Source organism: Mchenga conophoros, linkage group LG12 (assembly GCF_057382185.1).
Source record: "Mchenga conophoros isolate Kocher_MC1m ecotype Shallow Benthic linkage group LG12, M_conophoros_male_GT1.1, whole genome shotgun sequence".
Classification (NCBI taxonomy): domain Eukaryota; kingdom Metazoa; phylum Chordata; class Actinopteri; order Cichliformes; family Cichlidae; genus Mchenga; species Mchenga conophoros.
Window position 1 is genome coordinate 20,313,688 of NC_140537.1, and position 20,424 is coordinate 20,334,111.

At 41.2% G+C, this 20,424-nt stretch overlaps 1 protein-coding gene across 2 annotated transcripts in view; it reads left to right on the forward strand.

Moving 5' to 3' along the window:
- Positions 1-585: 585 nt before the first annotated feature.
- LOC146562536 (coronin-1C-A) overlaps positions 586-20,424 on the forward strand; it is a 40,961-nt gene continuing 21,122 nt past the window's right edge. Inside the window, exons 1-3 of one of the 2 annotated variants that reach the window (XM_085294355.1) lie at positions 586-642; positions 1,849-1,936; positions 3,967-5,944. In XM_085294355.1, coding sequence (XP_085150481.1) covers positions 3,973-5,944 — 1,972 coding nt within the window. In that variant the 5' untranslated portion in view covers positions 586-642; positions 1,849-1,936; positions 3,967-3,972. Of the gene's footprint in view, positions 643-1,848; positions 1,937-3,966; positions 5,945-9,338; positions 9,474-20,424 lie in introns of those variants that run through there. The other variant, XM_085294356.1, reaches the window with a different exon arrangement.

Below are 20,424 nucleotides of genomic sequence, written 5' to 3' on the forward strand. Positions count from 1 at the left end.
GGCACAGTAGCTTTCAGTAAGCGGCCGGTGGGTGTGGACGGGCCCCTCTTCCCCTTCGTCTGCCGGTGAATTCTTGGCTGCAGCACCTCCACTTTTGTTTTATTATCTGAGGACACATCCTGTTTGGGACGTTACTCCAGTAACCAAGCGCAAACAAAAGAAATGGCCAGAGCTGTTTTCAGATAATATCCCACTCCCCTGGGCATACAAATGCTCACGGTTTATCCCAGACACAACATAAAAAAACAACAACCCTGCTTTTCTTAACTGCTGGACAGAGGTGTAAAAAAAATGCTAAGCTCGTAACACTTGGGTAAGAGTCCGAGGAAGTTCAGATCTCCCCCCCCCCCCCCCCCCCCCCCCACACACACACACACACACACACACACACATATTTTTTTTAATTTATTTAAATTATAAAAAATGTTAACACAAATAAAAACACGAATCAACTTTTTTTTTTTATCTAGCAGAAGGAGGGGAATAAAACTAAACTAAACCAAACTCAAGAAATGTATTCGAAAGCAGGAGGAAATAAGCGCACAAGGAAAAGCAATCACCAAATTAAAAGGGGAAGCGGCCATAATTAAGACACGACAAACAGAGGAAGACGCGAGGAAACACAGAAGACACGGACAAAAGGTAAACAATTAAAGAAAAATACATGCAAGGATTTGGAATTAAATCTAAAAGGAAATTGTTTAAAAACCCAACAGCATTACACGTTTAATCTACAGCCTCAATTGGTTGGACTTTAACACAGTTAGCAAACGTAATCACCCTCCAAGTGGGTTGAAGTGAGTAAAATAGCAACAGTCCTACCTGTGTCCTACAGTAGGCCTGTGTTTCACCCTGATCACACAGATTCATATTGAAGCAAAAACAAACTAAGTCATTTTCTATATTTGCTAGTGGGGCTTGTCTGCCTTGTGTCTTATGTCTTTGTTCTCATCTACTTGTATTTGTCATTTCCACTGAAGCTGTTGTTTTCAAATATACACAAACTGGCCACTTTATTAGTGACACCATGCTAGCACCAGGGTGGCCCCTCCCCCCACAGGTTGTCTTAATTCTACAAAATGCTCGAAACATTTCTCCGAGATTTTGGTGCATATTGACTCTCCTGTTGCATCACATCCCAAAGTGCTCTATTGGATTAAGATCTGGTGACTGTGAAGGCCATGTGAGTACAGTGAACTCACTGTCATGTTTAAGAAGTCAGTTTGAGCTTTGTGACATGACACGTTATCCACTGTGCTCATAAAATAATCGAGGGCTCAGTCTCCTCTTCTTAGTTGGCAGGAGTTACACCTGGTGTGGACTTCCACTGGTTGAAGTTATACTTTGGTTGCAACCAGTGGTTAATTGATTTACCGTGTCCTCTGACATCAACAAGGCATTTTGAACCAGACAACTGAGTTTTTGAAACTCTGGCACCAACAACAATATCACCTCTAAAGTCGCTTAAATCACCTTTCTTCCTGATTCTGATGCTCAGTTCAAACTTCAGCATGTCATGTCTGCAAGTCATGTGATTTGCTGGTTAGATGTTTTCGCTGAACAGGCATACCTAATGAAGTGGCCATTGAATATACATATCCATTGTTGCAATTACACTGTGCTGCTGACTGCCCTCCCCCAGTGATGATTGATGATTTCTGTTTCTGATCGACTATTTCTGTTCTTCATAAACCGTGTGTCCAAACAGTGTTAGAGATATTTAATTTTACATCTCCAAGACAGCAAAAAATAAATCTACAAGTCCAAGCACCCCCTGATCTTATTAGTCAAATGTGCTGTGACATCACATGGATGTAATATAAGGCTCCTGTTGCTGGTTTATTTGAGGGAGGACCGATCATCACCAAACAACCAACAAAGAGCACTCTGTCAGTCCTGAGCGAGGAGCGATCGACTTGGCTACAGCGTCTAACTGGTAAGTGTCAGCTGCAACATATTCCTGGGCGTAATATTTAATATTACGCCCAGTGTATTTTGGGAGCAGCAAGCTAGGCTTGTTGCTCTCTTGTGCTTATCAAAGCTTAGGGAAACAGTAAGTTGTGTATTTTCCACATGCTGAAACTTTGGTTTGTGCCTCACTGGTTTTGAATTCCTGGATGTCTGAGTATGCTGGAGCAACAGAGCACATGGGGATCAAGTGATGGGCTTTGGGCATTCAGGAGGGATGAGACCGGATAATTCACGAATTGTTGTTAGCATGGATGAAATGCCTTAAGGGAAGGGGTTCCCTACAATGAGTGAGAGAGTAGGTGGAGGATAATCTGTGAATGTGAATTCTACTGAGCTACGACACTGGCTTCAACCTGACTAGGCCGCATGACGTGAAGGAAAGCAGACGTGTCACTTGTTTTCACTTGATGTCCTCACATCTCCTTCTGCCTTTTATGTGTGCTATCATGCACATCTGCACTCTCTTTCATTATCACAGCTTCTCCACAGAGTTATGCCACCATTGCTTTGTGATAACATTAGCCCCTTTCAACATGTCTCTGGCCAGCATGCAGGCCTGTCAGATGATAAGACAAGAGCAGTCATATGTTGTCACACAGATGGGTGATGAGGCCGTAGACAGGAAACAGACTCCGTGTCCAGATCATTGTTCATTGTATTTAACCATTTTCTCTGCTTACTGCTGCAGTTTGGTGGGTAGTAACCCATTAAACAATTAGACACACTCATGGAAAGGTTTCTCTTCAGCGTAATTGTAATTTAACATGCAGCACTGTGCTGAAGTCTCTAGCCACCCACCACATCTTTGTATTCTTCTGGGAAAACTGGAAATAGGTGGAGCAGTTTATTGAAACATCTGCAGAGCTGCACAGTATAAAAAGCAAAAAACGGTGTTTGTACAGTTGTATTGAGCTTGAAAGTCAATATCTGCTATGACCACCTTTATTCTTCAGTACGGCCTGAACTCTGAAGCTCCTCTTTCGATGTCTGTTGCTTTTTCTTCCGTTCTCTGTCAACATAATCTCACATGCTTTAATAATGGTGATGTCAGGGCTCTGGGGAGACCAATCCATGACTGATAGTTTTCCACAATGTGTGTTTTTTGTTTTGTTTTTTTCTTTCTTCTATCGAGTAAAACTGTCAAGATGGAAAAATTAAGCTGTTGGCAATAAAATCAAAATCCGAAGATACTTTTGCGTTCTTAATTTCATCAATTTTGACAAGATGTCCAGCACCACTGACTGAAATGCAGCTGCAATCCATGGCAGAGCTCCGCCCGTGTCTTACAGATAGCTGTAGACACTCACTGTTGTACCATGACTTGTAGATGCATCAACTAAAGGGCTGGACTCTTTTTCTATTTTTTGAGGACATGACTCTTAGATACTGCACATCTGCTGTTTCCTCAGATGTTTTTAAGCACACATTGCACACCATGCTGAGATATGCCAAGTTTTCAGCTAGTAGGTCTTTGAGAAATATTATTTAGTGCCTGAAAAACTATGTAATCTTTAACACTTTTGCTAAATTCAGCTAAAGAAATGTGAACTAATTAAATTCTTTTGAGACAGACTGCAAGTAACAGTTCATCATCTGTGATGCTCAAAAAAACAACAACAAACAAACAAAAAAAACCCTGATTCATACATTTACTGGATTACTGATCGATTGAAAAACAAAGTATGGAAATTCACAGGAGAGCTCACTGCTTAATGTTGCAAATGTAATTTGACTTAAAGTCAAGCTGGCCCAGACATTGGAAGTGCATTAAATAGTCAACAGGGACTATACTATTGCAGTTAAAGTAATAAGGTGGGCAATTAACCACCTCCATGAAAATGGCCCGTGTGACTATGAGTGTTTGCAATGTGCTGCACAGTGTCTGCTCACTTCCTCCTCTGTTTTCACTGTTTTTGTTTATTTCAGTTTTCAGTGTGTGATTGAAGGAGGATTTGGTCGACTGTTGTGAGATTAACATCGTGTCTTTCTCCACAGACCATCATGGGACAGAATCTAGACAAAGTGGAAGGAGGAGAGCAAGGTTTCAGTGAAGGATCGGAGGAGGCGAAGCCCAGCCATGACTCTGAATGTGTGGGCAGTCATGCGGGTGATGTCATAAAGGGAGAAACATTATGTGAAGACGAGGGCAGTAACTCCGGGGTAAAGCCAGAGTTTCAGGATCAGGAGCCAACAACACCTTCTAGTAAGGAGCACATGAATGTGTGGGAGAGTTCTGCTGCTGCAAGAGAGGTGAGACAGGGAGGGGTTGCAGGAAAGGAGGAGGAAGGAGGAGGAGGAGGGAGGACTGCTCCACTGGTCCCACATGAGACGGACGAGGACTGCAAGAGCAGTTTGAAAACTGTGGAAAGTGCAAGAGCTTGTAAGCGGTTCAGTCAGATCAAGAGTGAGAAAAAGATCAAGATGGAGTATCCGGCAGAGGAAACATTACCACATGAGGAGAACCAAGGTGAAAACCCAGAGGACGCAAGCTCTTTTCACATCTCTGAACGGGGATCTATGATGCAGACGAGCAGCAGATGTGGAGCTCATGCAGGAAGTGAGTCTCTGCACTTTCAGGATCTGAATGAAACTATGATGCATAAAGTTGAGAATGAGGATATTAAGATTTGCGCGGGAACAGTGGGCCGCTTGAGTGAGGGGAAAGAACCCCCACCTCAACCCCAGCATCCTTTGAAAAACAGCCTTCAGAGAGCGCCTTTATCAGACGTGAGTGATACCATTCACTGTAGACCTTCAAAGGAGAGCGCAGAAAGTAAAACTAAACATGAAGCTGCCACCGATGACCAAAGAGAGTTGGCAAGGGCTTATTCACACGTGGATACAGCTGACATGAATCCAGTTTCCACTGAACCCAGCTCTATTTTGGAGAAGCTGCTTAAGAGGAATAAAAAGGAGGCAACACCATCCCTTTCTAAAATAAAAGAAGTTCATACTGACTGCAAGGACACCTCAGATGTTCCTGTAGATGTAAGTGCAAAGGAGGTCCTTGACAGTTCAGCATTAGCATCGCCTGGTGATTGGATTGATCTTTCAGAAAGTGATATAAAGGGGATTTTGTCCTCCTCTGCAGATGGGATACACAATAAGCATAAAGCAGAGTATGCAACAAAAGATTACACCAGTAAAGACCTGGATGTGAAACAAGCAATCTCTACTCACAGTGCAGCTTCAGATTTGCTTTGTTTTGAGAGCTCATGCCCAAAATCATGTGATTTCAGAGCTGAAGACATAGACTCAACTGATGCTTCAAACAAGCAGGATGTGAAGATAAAGGCAGATATAGGCCTCTCTGAGGGTGTAGGCTCGGATGATTTACAATCAGCTGTTTCACATGAAAAAAGTGAAGTGAGTGGCGAGGAATCTGCACCTTCCTCTCTGTCTCCACCTACAAAGAATGATGGGCAAAAGACAGACACCAGTACTCTCAGACCTCCTTTGAAGATAAGAAGTGATGCTGAGAGCAAAAGCAACCCACAGTTATCTGACTCTGAAAAGGCAGATAGTCGGTCGGTCAGGAGAAAAGAGTCCCTGAAGAAAACTGTTGCACTAGCTGCAGATGCTGGCTCAGTCTCGAGTTCAGGTGTTAAGGTTACCTCAGAGGAAATCCACCAAGTCTCAGTCAGCATGAGGAAGGATGCTCATATGATGCTTAACACAGAAAACAAGATTCCAGAAGATACTGCTAAAAAACCTGGCAAAGACTATGATGATGACTCTATCTCAGAGAGAAACAAGTCCCTGGGCACTCCCCGATCAAGGCCCGTCTCTGAACTCATAAAGGAGACAGTTCAGCTGCATGAAAAGCTGCAGCACCAGGAGCGGCCAAAGCTAGCTGAACTCAAGTCGGATGAGCAGAACCAGTCCGTGAAGGTGGCACAGATGAAGGCGGCTTTTGATTCTGCTCAGAAAACCCCCGAGAAGCCCATCGAGAGGAAGCCATCAATGAGAAAAGGTAAGTAATTTGAAATCTACACTGTAACATACATAGTACTTTGCAGAGTGTAAGGAGGCTAAATCTAAGCCTAAAATCAAAGATCTTTAAATATTAATGCAAATTGCTTTTCATGCATATGGGATAAATCCGGGATAAATCAGAAATGAAATATTTGGTACTTACATTTGAAGCAGCACCACTTCTTTTTAGTGTACGGGTGCACTTTTTTTTTTTAAAGCCATCATTTGTTGCAGGACTGCTTATTACCCTGGTAATTTTTTAGAGGTCATCATTCTTGTTGCAGAATGAACTGGGAACTGATTCAGCTGAGTATTGTGCAAAAAAACAGAACTAAAATAAGACTAAGACTTTTGTGCAGTACTCCATTTACTGCAGCGTCAAATTAACTGGGAGTACCAGGATAGCAGGAAAATGAATCAATGTCCGTGTTTATTGAAGTTTTTCTGGCATATGAGCCCTAAAATGTTGGGAAAGGATGCCTGATAGACCACGGCTGTTTTCTAGTGTCTCTGGATTTGTAAAATACCGCCATCTCGTGGTGCTGTTTTACACTTGGGGTACATAGAATAGAATAGAATAGCCTTTATTGTCATTGTACAGAGTACAACGAAATTGGAGTGCCACTCCCTTGGTGCAAGTTTCAATAATAAATATAAATGTAAAATATAAAAAGTACAAAAAAAAACCAATCGTAAGTACTCAAACAATAGTATGTACAATATATACAGGATAGCAGCATTAATATAATGACAGTATGAATAGCAGCATAATATAATGACAGTGACGGTATGGAATAGGTTCAATTGTTTTTGTGCTTATTTACTACGGTGATAGCTCTGGGAAAGAAGCTATCCCTGAATCTGTTTGTCCTGGTTTTATGTGACCTGTACCGTCGGCCTGACGGTAATAGTTCAAACAGTTGGTTGCTGGGGTGAGAGTGGTCCTTGATGATATTGCCAGCTCTGCTGAGGTACCGAGAGTTTGCAGTGACCTCCAGGCTGGGCAGAGAGCAGCCAGTGATCTTCTGGGCTGTGTTGATGACCCTCTGCAGTACTTTTACATGTGTTCTTATGGAGATGTGAAATGTAATTTCAGTATCTACTAAGCAGGTATTGGTGTTGCTTCATCCTGAATCACACTTTTTGCTTATTGATGTTGGAAAAAGCCTAAGAAATTTAATCCAACTTTGTTAGCCAACTTAGCCACATGCCTTGTGTGTGTGTGTGTGTGTGTGTGTGTGTGTGTGTGTGTGTGTGTGTATCCTTCTAATAGTATCAGCCAGCTTGCCCCCACTCACTTACAACTGGATGTGCATGCATAAAGCCAGACTATCCAGCTATTTTTGCCTCAGCCTCATGCCATATTATGAAATCCTCCTGGATCATGAAGGAGTTGCATTTGGCAGTTCATCTAAATGGGTTGTGAAATTGTGCTTTTTCTTAACATATGGTTGTAGAAAAATATGTATATAATAACCGGTATGTAGTAAATGGATAACAGGAGGACATAACGGCGTGCAATAGAGATTAAAATGGTATGAAGCTGCCATAAACCAGAGGTGGGACCAAGTCATTGTTTTGCAAGTCTCAAGTAAGTCTCAAGTCTTTATCCTCAAGTCTCAAGTCAAGTCTCAAGTAATGTCAGGCAAGTCAGAGTCGAGTCTCAAGTCACTGGTGTAAAAGTCCGAGTCAAGTCACAAGTCTGAAACTTTGAATTTCAAGTCCTTTCGAGTCTTTAAAAAAAACAAACGAAAAAAGAATGTTGCAGTTATATGCTAAATGTAAATATTAGACCATGTAATTTTAAAATCTGTGTTTTTCTCAACACATACAAAATAGTGAACTTAGAAAATATACACAAATTGTGAAATTGCACCTCTTTAAAATGCAGCTCAATTAAACCTAGCTCCTAGAATAATTTTCACAGTTCTGAGATACGCTGCATGTTATTCTTGGATGCGGTTGTAGGACCAGCTTTAAAATCGCATGACAAAAATATCATACACATTAAAAAAAACTGTATCACCAACGTAGCCTGGAAAACATTTGCTAGTTAGATGAAGTCAGCTATCTCATCTTAGCATATTTATATGCATATTTATAATTATACGGTTCTTGGAGTGAGTGCATACACTCATGAAGTTTAGTAACTTCCGGTCACTGCAACAAGCCCAGGTACAGTTTACCGACGGATGGGTGCAGGACCTTGAAATGCACCGTGTAGAACGAAAGACCATCGTAGGTATCATAAGTTTACCAGTCTCACAAATCGTCGTCATAAATACACATTCGTTAACCGTTTATTAATATAACCTTTGAGCTCAATGGTAATTAATTAGTAGTGGAAATAATTTCTGGTAGCATCACAGAAATGTAGCAGTGACAATAATACTGTATGCTGTAATCGTACTGGACAATTAGTGATACAAAACAACTGTTTTATCCTGTGAATAAAAGTATGTGTTTTTGTCAGTGTACCATAATAACAGAAGCGAAACGCAATATTGTGTCAGGACAATTTACTATTTATGCACAATAAATAAAGGAGCATAGCGCAACAATTTCTGTTCAGCGCCAGACTTGCTTGTAACCTATATCACCAATTATGTTAAGAAAAATGACGCATTAACTACAACAGCAGACTGACCTTCGTGTAAATGCTTGGAGCAGACTAACCTGTGAGCTGGAGTGTTCTAGGACGTTATATTTGATCTTTGAATGGCTGCAATCCAGTCGCCTCTTTGTTACTTCGGAAACATGGTTTGAACAATTTCTCTTCAACGACATAATCCGATAACAACCGATCTCTTTACCCGTCGGCTTCCCGTGGCTGTCATGTGACCGGCTATTGCAGTTAATAATACAACAGCTTCTTGACATTTTTGTGTTTCTTTTTATCGCTGTATAACTGATTTTAATTGAAAGCCTGCGTGCGCTAGTACCGCTTGCCACGAGTTCCCAGAATCCTTTGCGGTTCTACCCGTGAATGACGTCACATTTTCAATCTCCATATAATATGCATGTTAAATTTTATATTTGGGGTAAAATATCAAGTCTTTTCAAGTAAACCGGTTCAAGTCCAATTCAAGTCCCAAGTCATTGGTGTAAAAGTCCAAGTCAAGTCACAAGTCTTACAACATTTTTTCAAGTCAAGTCTAAAGTCATAAAATTAATGACTCGAGTCTGACTCGAGTCCAAGTCATGTGACTCGAGTCCACACCTCTGCCATAAACACACAGTTTAGGAGTCATTTTCAGTAAGTGGGAACCTGAAGAAAGGAGGTGTGAGGTCTATGCTTGTGATTGGCTGTGAGCTGTGTCCTTCAAAGAAAGTAATCCACGCAGCGCTCGCCAAAGCAGCGGAGGGGCGGGGCCTGTGTCGGAGAGGGGAAAGAGCACACAGAGAGAGCGGCTCGTGTCAGCGCAGCAGCGGCTCCGGCAGAGGGAGGAGAAATCAGTTGGGATACGAGTTGGGTTTTGTGCTTTTTCATTCAGCTTTCGGAGATACTTGCATTTTCCTCTCAGAAGGTAGGTTAAAGATGATGTAGATTATTTAAGAATATTTCGTTTTTCTGCTTCGCTCTCTTAAATTGGTTGCGGCGATCTTCGTTTTTTCCCCTACACCCAACTACAGCAGTCCAGACACGAAAGTGCATGCGCTAGCTAAAATGAATCGGGACAGTCTGTGTAATGGGAACATTTTTTTTTCTCGGTAAAGCTAGCACTAACCGTTAGCGGCAGTTAACTGACATTGCTGAAAAACTTTCTAGCCCCTAGACAAAGATGATTTTTGTTCCTTTGGCTCTTGGGTTTAGAGGGAGGGAATGTGCCGTTTGTACGTTATGGATCGGGGTGGGGTAGCTAGCCATAGTGCGGCAGGAAAACTTATCTCCCAAACGGTAGACCCACATACGCCGAGGTGCAACCGCGCCCTGCCCCCTGGCATTCACTGCTGGCGTCATTGTAGTCTCTTTCAAACTGAACAATGGGCTCGAAAAAATATCCAAATGTTAAGTCTTTAATTCGCACATACAGTAAATTACCCTCTTCGAGTCCATTGTATTCACACAAATGCTGCTAGGTTCAGAACTGACCCACTAACACAGTGTTATGGAAGGGAAATGGGAAGGAGTCAAAGCATGAAAGTGGATGCACCTCCCAGTTGCATAGATTACTGCGTCCCCCCTTCTTCCACCATCACCAAACCGCCTCTGCTTCATCATACGTGGAGAGCTGTATATTAAATGCAAGTGTTGTTTGGCTTGCAGTCAAAAACGGTTTATTGCCTCAATATCTTAATTAAACTGCCCACAACTGGACCACAGATGTAATTAAATGGGTGTTGCCATTAATGAATGAGGGTGTTTTTTGGGGGGTGGGGTGGGGGGTGGACAGGAACATAACTGCGTTTCACAAATGCAGCTTCTCAAGCCAAGATCTTTCTTTTTGACTTCATTATATGGCCAGTACATATTCAATAAACAGGTGCACTGAACAGAGAAAAGCAAACGCCTGAACTAGAGATGATTTGTTTTTGTTTTTTTTTTGTTTGTTTTTTTTTTAAAGTGATTGAAAGCAATCAAAACAATACTACCATTGGAAATGATTTATTACAATTGTTGACTCCAAATCTGAAGGTTTTATGGAGATAATTAAATACTCAGTGCTGTCTCCTTTATTCCCATTTGGCAGTCATAAGTAGTCTCTGTAAAGAGTCACTAGTGGCTGCATGAATTCCCAAACACTCTTTTGTGTATCGCTGTGTCTGTGCGCCACCACTGGCTCATTTGCTTGTTTATGACAATAGGGTAGTTTGAATTGTAATGACTGTGGTTAGTGTGCCAAAAGGGCAGCATGACTTACATACTTGGCCCCTGTCTTTAACTAGGTTACTCAGCTTCTATGTGTAATTAGCTCTCAGTTGAAGGAGGGTCCCCCCTTCTTCCCATGTGCGAATCATGCTGTGGTCACAAAAGCAGGTGAAGGCTGACAGAGCGACCCTGAGGTCAGCATTACTACAGCTCTACAGCTGTGTTAAGACTTGTTTGCCATTCCAGACACATCAACCTCTGCCTGTTGTGCTGCAGCACACGGTCTTGAGAAGTGGATAGCCTGCCTTCCTATGGCTGGGCTGAGAGAGGAAGTGGGTCAGGAAGCAGAGGGAAACTGAGCATAAGATGTGAGGGAGTGTTTGTTCCTATCAGCTGCTGCAAGGCGCTCTCGTGTGGGCTGTGGTGAACTTTCAAGTGAATTTCAAATATTGCGAATTACATGAAAGTAATATGGTATCCAGCATGTCCGTTACATTTATTTAATTAGTGTTGACTTCTTTAAATCAAGCACTTCCCATCTGGTGGATTTTTTTCCATCTTTTTTCACAAGTAGTTGTGGCTTTTCAGGGAAATACAGAATAAGCACTTTCGGACTGAAGAAACCTTTACACGGTTCTTCTTTTTTTGTTTGTCCAGAGGGCAGAAAGTAGGAAGTGTTAAAGTTATTAAAATCCCACTTGTGGAGTCTTTTTAGTGCCTGCATTAGGGTAGGTAAACCTACTTTCAGCACAGGAAGACCAAAATAAACAAGCTAAAATGCAACAAGTCATACAAAAAACAGAAAAAGCCATTGCTTCCATTTCATCTAATCTTCTGTGGCATCCATGCACTGCACAAAGGTGTAGAAAGAAAATCATGAAACTGAAATGGGAAGCATATATTTTCCGTGGTATGACTTACTGGTAGCTGTCCCTGGCCAAGGACCAGCAAAGGACCAGCACATGCCACAAAGTGTTATGTAGTAAATTTTCAGATTGGTTTTTAGATTAGATTATGGACTGCAGGCCTCTTTTGCAGTTTATCTTATCATGAAAACACTGCACCAAACACAGCGTCCTCCGTGTGGTCCTATTGGAGTACCCCCCCCCTTTGCAAAACAAATCCTCTAGTTGGTGGACTAGTCCAAGTCTTTGGCCTTATGTGTATGTTAGATGCTTGGACATCATCAGTGTCATGTGGAAAGAAGCTAAACATTGAGTCATCGATTTGGCCTCTGCATCAAAGACTCCATTCGCTTACATGCCTCTGTCCTGTCTATGCAAGATGTTATCTCAATTCCTACATAATCAATAAATTTCTTTTTTTTTAAATCTGAGCACAGATACATGTAATTAACTACCTGCTTAGTGCAGTCGTGCTTGTTTAGACTGGACTAGTAGATAAGAAAAGGGACAGCTGGCTAAATCTATGCTGCTAATTGCGTTAGTCCCCATTGCTCAGACAAGTTGCGTCCATAACAAAGACCATGTTATGAAAACAAGCCAGTAGTCAGTTTGGCATCTAAATACCCTTTCTGTTGTGTCCTGATATGTTTGGCATAAAGTTTATTTTTTTTCTTGTGCTGAAGAATGAAGTTAAATCCGCAGTCCACTTTTTGTTAGTCATCTTCTTTACGTTTGTAATGAACTGTAGATGAGCAGTTCAAGCAGGTGCAGTCACACTAATAATACTGTTTTATCCATTGGTCTTTCCCACCACCACTTACAACATCTGTTGAAATGAAGTGGTGGTTTGTGCATTAGTCAGTGGGGGAGGGGAAGTATCTAATCAGGAAGAGGCAAGGAATATGCTTTGTACACTGAGGCGGTAATATTGAGCAGATTTTCTTTTCTGAGTTGAGGAATAAGCAGGTTTTGACTTTTTGTCTGCTTTTCATTTGGCTTATCATGCAGATTGTCTCATGGGAAAAGGAAAATGTCCACACAGATAAATGTAATCCTACACACGAACACCAACACAAACTAGGGTTTTTCCTGTTGTGAGTAATTTTCTAAGACTTTAAAGTGCTTCCTGTTAAACCTTGACTTCTAAGTAGGATAAGAAGTTTGGGATTTAGTCCTTAAAGTCTTATAGAGCAGAAAGTGATAAAGAGTTTGGATGAAGGGCTAAGCTTGAGCACTCTGAGGCATGGCCAGTCTCATGTTGAACACGCAGACGTTTTCTGACACATTTGTTTCTTATGTCTGGCTTTAAGGAGTCTGTTTTTTTTTTTTTTTTTTTTTTTCTCTTATGAAACGAGGAAGTTGGAAAACAGCCAGTGTCAGTTTTTTCTTAAACATATTAAACATAGGATCTGAGGTATGTGATCGCAGCTAGTAATTAGTTCTGTGCTGCTCTTGGGTCGTAAATCTAAATATATTTCTATGGCTGAACAATATGGGAAAAAATCTTGTCGCGGTAATTCAAAAACGTTTTGCAAAATAACACAAGCAAAATAACACAAAATAATATCTTAAAAAGCAAAAAGGTTCTGTATCATTTCATTTTTTTCAATTGTTTTTAATAGATTCAAGAACAGTACTGCTCCAGTGAAGTGGGCAGTGAGGCTCATATATGGCTCAGAGCACAAGTCTGGTTTGGTAGTGAAGTATGGCACAGCTGTTCAGATAGCTGGGAATGTGCTGTCTGAGAGAATTGTTTATGACCAGTAGATAGTAGGCATCGAGGGTTGGTTACTTAAATCCAACATTTTTGACTCCCTGTACTGGCGTCTACATGTATTTACATGCCTTTGTGGGGAAAAAAGGTAGAGTATGCAGTGCAAGCTGCTCTGCTTCTTTGGCTACGTTCACACTGCAGGTGTTAATGCTCAATTCCGATTTTTTTGATCAAATCCGAATTTTTTTTTTTGGTCTGCTTGTTCACACTACAAATAAAATGCGACAGCAAATGCGCTCTAGCGTGAACACTCAAAGAGGCCCGCATGCGCAAAAGAAGACGTCACACACAACACTCTGGTTTAGACCCAGAGCAAACAGTATTGTTTGACTGATGGCCCTTAATATAAAGACTTCTGACTTTACGTTTCCCAATTTTTGCTTTAAGTTATTTACATAATAATGTAGTTAACCTAATAATTATCCTTATTGCTGTTTTAGAGGAGCAGTGCTTCAAAGGATAGTTGCAGATTTCTGTCAGAATCTGCAGATTATAAAGTACAAATAAAATGTTCACGTTTCTCCAACGTTGTCTTCCCAATAGTATCACTGACATCTACACTGGATGGCCAGGAAGCTTTCGCGATGTCTTCTCCGGCGCTGATAATTGGCATCTGTCTTGCGTCAGTGATGTAAAAGATGGATTTAATGCGACATGACCGTTCAAACAGCAGTCCCTTTCTAAAACATCGGATATGTATCGGATTCAGTACCACATACGAAAGTGACCCAGATCGGGTTTGAAAATATCGTATTTGTGCCGTTCACACTGTCATACCATGATCGGATATGGGTCGCATAGGGTCCAAAAAAATCGGATTTGATGCACTTTCGCCTGCAGTGTGAAAGTAGCCTTTGTCACACTTAAACGGTCTCCTCCTCCTGGTTTTAGCTCCTTTCTTCAGGGAGTCACCACCAAGCATCATATTGATCTCATACCATGCCTATCATCTTCCTCTGTTACACCAATCCTCTGCATGTCCTCCTTCATTAAAACCATGACTTCTTTGTGGTCTTCCTTTCTCCTGCCTGGCAACTCTTCAATATATTTTTTCCAATTTATCCACCATCCGTCCTCTGCACATGTCAAAACCATCTCAGCTTTGATTTTTGAACTTGCTATTATCTGGTGAACCTTTCCTTTCACTCCTGTTGCTATTCTTTTGTCACAAATCACCCCTGACACTTGTCTACACCCTACCTGCACTCTCTTCTTCATCCCTCTTGTGTATTCCCCATTGCTTTTGATGATTAAACTCATCTGTCTTCACTACTTCTACTCCTTCTCATTCACACATGTTCTGTCTTGCTTTTGCGGTCTTTAATTCCTCTTCTCTCCAAAGCATACTTCCACCTCTCCAGGCTTTCTTCCAGCTGGGAGGGGCATTAAGCCATTGTATTCCTAGTGCCAATCCCAAACCTAGATAAATGGGAATGGTTGTGTCAGGAAGAGCATCCAGTGTAAAGTTTTGCCAGATCAAATATTGGTTAACAATGGTTAAAACATCTGAACACTACATAATTCCTCTGACCCTTCTTTTCATCAATGTCATCATCTGTAGTCATTTGGTCTTTTATCTCACTCACACTCTTAATGTGCTGGCGTCCACAGCTGCACTCGAATATTAGCAAATGTGTGGCTGCTTTAGTGCGGATTGTAGTCTGTCAAAATGTGGGTGGAATGAGTTCTATAGATTTTCCATTGAAGTCAATGTACAACAGTTACAGTCAATATGCAGAATCAAGGAAAGCCATTTTATAATTATTTATTTATTTTTAGAGTTTTATCACTCAGTCCTTCTCATTTTGTCTACAAACTGTAAAAGAATACAGCTGCTTTCCTTAAAACACTATCTGTGTAGTGTTTTCTATGCTTACGAATGAAAGCACAGATTGGGGTCGGAGAGAGGTGGGGGGAGAAAAAGAACTAGGCACGTTATCTCATTGTTTCAAAAATTGCTGGAATGTAGCTGGACTCTGATTACAATAGTGGTCCGTGGCCTTGGTTACAGGAAGGGGATTTAGGTGGCGTCTCATGCGGTCTTGGTGACAAAAGGCAAAAGGCAGCCAGTGTGTGAAGAGCAATGAGGCGACATTGGCGGGTGTGTGTGTGTGTGGTGTGAGGGAATTTGAGTGTGAGAAAGAAATGTCTGTCCTATACTGACTGTTACTAAAGGTACAATATGATACTCTTTAACCACAAATACAATCCCATGCACCTTCCTCTCTATATTACCACCATATTAGTGTGTCATTAGTGTGAACCTGCATGGATGGCTAGCAGTGACCTGGGCTGAGTTTAACAAGGTGGCACTATTTGGTAATTTAAGAACTTTACATGAAATTAGTATATTTTCATTTTTGATGTATATTGCTGTCCTTGGTTTGGTGTTAAACTTCATTTAAAATGATCTTAGAACTAATAAAAGTAGTTAAAGTTTAACTTCTTTATATCTGTTGACTAGAGCAGGGCGATATGACCAAAAATATTTATCATGATATACATTTGAAAATTTGCGATAACGATATAACTGACGATATAATTGACACTAGACAAAATACTTTACAACTCACCAACTTTATTAGTGCAAAAAACCCCATCAAGGTATTACCGTGAATGGTATGATATGGCCCAGCCCTACTGTTGACATGCTGATGGAAAAGAAAGTAGGTTGATGTAATTCATATGCAGCTAATAAGAGTATATAGTATACAGCAGTTTTCCATAATGACGGTTGGTGACCGTTTAGGCTCTGTCTGTAATTCCGCTCTAATTCCGCTGCCCCTCCCTCTCCAACATCAGCTCATCCTGATTTGTGGCTGGGATTTTCATGTTATGTCACATCTTACTCACCAAGCAGCGAGCACACTCTAAAACACAAAGCAGCAAGTGCAGTTTTGCACCCTGAAAACGGTGATTAAAAACATATAGAGCCTGGAAGTGGATTTTTAACTGATATATATTGTTTACTCTTGATTTGAGTTGCTTTGATTTGATTCACAAGAGGTTATATTTGGGTTTCAGCACCATAACAGAGACTCTTTACTGCAGCTCTGTCTTTACAACGGTGCAGTTATGTTTGGTAATATCATTGTACGTTAGTTGTGTCAATGGGAAACCGGTTGGAATACAAATGGGTGTTGACAGATTGAGGTGGCCTATGTTTTAACTGAAATGTGTGAACATAACTGACTGTGGCAGCATGAGATGTCTCCTGTCACTGAGGTGCTGCCACAGTGGATGACTGTTTTATAACACAAATTAAAGGGGGCCATTTATATTTCCTTGGCCAGTGGTCACCCACTCTCGTCATTGATGAGTGACAGAATATATGTAGAAGATAAATCGGTTTCCGCACAGCAAAATAGCCCAGCACGGCAGTGTGGAGTGACCCTCAGTCTGAGGGCCCAATCTAGCACCGGCCCAAAGGAAAACCTTGGTTTTAGAAACTCTGCTGTTCCTAAAGGTAGTATTGTCTGTTGTTTGATACTGGTTACACATGACTGGAATACTGTTCAATTGCTTAACAGTGTCAGATGTGAGTGCAGTTGAGGAATACAAACAAGGATGTTAAAATCTGTGTCACACTGGTGCTACTCCTGTTGGTAATTTCCTCGGGGTGTGGGCCCTCCTCCTGTCTCTGCACATCAGGCTCAGTGCTGCTGGCTCAGGAGGCAATAAGGTACATGGGTCTGCTTTCATCTTATTTGCCCAAAATATTTTTATTTATTTATTTTTTCTTGACTTGGGGCTGAATCAGTGAACTGTAACTCTCAGGAGGCTATCATTGAATACACACAGCATTTCTCCTGGGAGTGTCTCCGTATCACTAACGTATGACTGAAGCTGTCAGTCCAGTGCCAAGCCTTTACTGCCTGAACACACAGGCCCCGCTGATTTTACATGCCAGAGCCACTTAACACTAAATATCTGCAGTTTGAAGCTGTAATCAATTTAACTATTTAGAAGCTGTTATTTGAGAGTTCTTCTCTGTTTTTGTGTTAACTTTTGCAGTTTGAGCAAATAAGATGATCAATCTTTGAGTTTGAACACATTCAGCACCATGTGCGCTACCAAATGAGGAAAACTGGTGTGGTCATGGTTGCTTTATATGTGTATTTAGAACCAAGCAGATGACGGCGTTCTAAACGGACCTGACATAACAGATTTTCTGCTTTAATAAATGGCATGGCTGGATAACTTTTTCTTTTCAGTTCAGCTGTGACACTACTGCTGCTTTTCTGTCCTTCCTCTTGAGCTTGGCCCTGGTGACATTTCCCTTCAGTGAGATCCGAGACACTGGAATACGTACCTCTTTACACATTACACAAAACAACTGAGTAGAAATGCCAACCCCCCCCCCCAAAAAAAAAACAACTGAAGAGGAATAATAGCAGTGAAAACATAACAAATAACTGGTGATTAACAGACTTGATGTATAAATCGTGTACATGAAGTATGCGACTTATTTGTCACACACATTGTCTTGTAACAAACTAGCACAAATGGCTGCCACACTTCTAATTATGGACTTACACTTTTGCTCCTATTTTCCTGTTGTTTAATGGCTCCCAGCTGAAGAGTTGTTTCCACTGACTGTTAATTAATTGATCACTAGAGAAAGTCTGGAGTTTGGAGCATTTCAATTTGAGTCAGAATGTAGTAAAAAACTACTGAGAGTCTTGCTTTTTATATACAAGTGCAATACTTCTGGAATAAATGTAATTCTAGTCTGCAGTGAGTATAGGAGGCTCAAAGTTCTTTCGAAACTGTGCCGTCTTCCTGATTAAATGTTGTTGGGACACGTCACTACCACACAACGTGGCCTATTCACCATGACCCAGTGTTGTATTATCAACTGCCACCCCACCCAGTCTGCTCGGACCTGCAGCGTGTACACTGTCCATCCCTCGTGATTAAGGTTGCATATCCAATCTAGAAAACAGTGGATCAGTCTGGTTTCATTAAGCATTTGTAGTGTAAACACTTCTTTCTCAAAATAGTTACATCACTTTTGAGTAGCTGGGCATTACATCAGTAATGTAATACTGGGCTTTTCTGCTGCTTGATTTGCTGATGACAGTGTGGCAAGGACTCTGGCTTCTGGTATTTCAAAACTTAGCTGCACCTGATTATCCTGATTGGTAGGCTTGCGTTTTCAAACAAAAGAAACTCCACTTAAATCGTCCACCAGTTTACATTTAAGGTGAAGAATCAGCCCTAAGCTAATGCTTCACTTTGTATCAGCAATGCTTAAGTAATTCCTGAACTTTAGTGGTTTACCTTGACAGTGTTAGCATAGGTAAAACTCCAAAGACACCGCTGCATCTCATGTTTTGGAGTTTCCGATTGGTGTGGTTGTGTTGCAACATCTCCCTCTGCACAGTCTGGGACTCTTTGGGCCCCTGTACTGATCTGTCATTGAAATGGCTGTTAAAACCATCACAATCTTGCACGTCTTGACAGCTGCGAATACCAAAATGGCCTTTAGACTACATTGCAGGGACTGTTGGCGTGTGTCGTGAGGATTGTACTTACAAGAACAGACTAGCTGCAGTGTAACACGGGCCATGGCATGTGTAATTCTGTAGTGATCACAGGGAAATAACTGTTGGCCAAATAGCAAGTGAAACTAATCTCACATCTGAGGTGGTGCAAATAAAGCAGATTTGATGGATAAATTGCTGTTTATGTGGATGAGGCTTTAGTTTTGGCTGTGTCACTAAATGGAGCTCAGTCATGCTGTGTACCCATCAGTGGAGGTTTTCTTCGTTGCGTTGATTTGTGCAGAAGCAGGCTGCCCACCAGTATGTTGTATGGAGGGCAATTTATTTAAAATGAAATGACATTACAAGATTTTTTTTTTCAGGCTCACAGTGGATATTAAGTTTTTGTTATGCATGTAAGCATAATTGTACAGTACAAGCAACATGTCACTCACCACACCAAAACGATGCTTTTGACACCCCCCCCCCCCCCCCCCAAAAAAAAAAAAAAACCTCTATGCAGGGAACCCAAGTATGAATTCATTTTTGTGATCATGTACATGCTCAATCATCACCGCCACCACAAAAAAGCAAAAAAAAAAAAGTGAGTTTAAGCCCTCTCTAAACACCTGCTGTGCACTCTTTGTTCATTCCAATATTCATACCATATCCTGACCTCAAGCAGTCACGCCATCACGTCTGATTTGTCTAATTCATATGGTGCACACAGTTTATTTCCACTCATGTGTTTTTGATCTCTCTGCACAGAATAAAGTACAGTCAGTTTGACTTTAGAATATTTCCTTTAACTCCACAAAGAGAACATTTGATGACCTCCCCTGTACCCTTGACGATAAGTTTTGACATCTCAGTATATATCAATACAGATGGGGTTTGACGACCATATGAATGATTTCCGGGTTTTTCCAGGGTAGTCGGATAGGCACAAACCACCCTCACTAACTTCTGATGAACACCCAGTCATTTTGATCTTTAAGCAGGCTGAAATATGACAGAAACCGCTTGGTTGAGAGTTCAAGGGCACATGTAGGCTTTCATGTGATATGTGTTTTCATGTGTCAAGGGTTTCCTTGTATTTGTTAGAAGAGATGCATAAAAAAGGACAACGTTAAAATAATAATCAAATTATTCACCTGTAATTAAAAGAGCTACGGGCAAATAAAAGCGTGCAAATCTGCCTCATATTTTGGTGTCGTCAGCACATTTTCCTCCAGGGAGGCATCTGATTTCAGTTTCTACTGACATGCAGCTATGTGACAAACAAAGCTGTACAGGTATGCAAACAAGGCTTGCCTATCACAAGTTTTTCCTGTAAAGTGTTGACCCAGATTGCGATCGCCTTCCTGGAAAAACACCCCCCCACCCCACCCCATTTTTTTATTTTTATTTTTTCCTTCTCCATTTTTGACACACATGAAAAGTAATTATAGCTCATTATATAAGGTTTTGTGAAGTTGCAGAATAATTACCTTTGGTTATCTT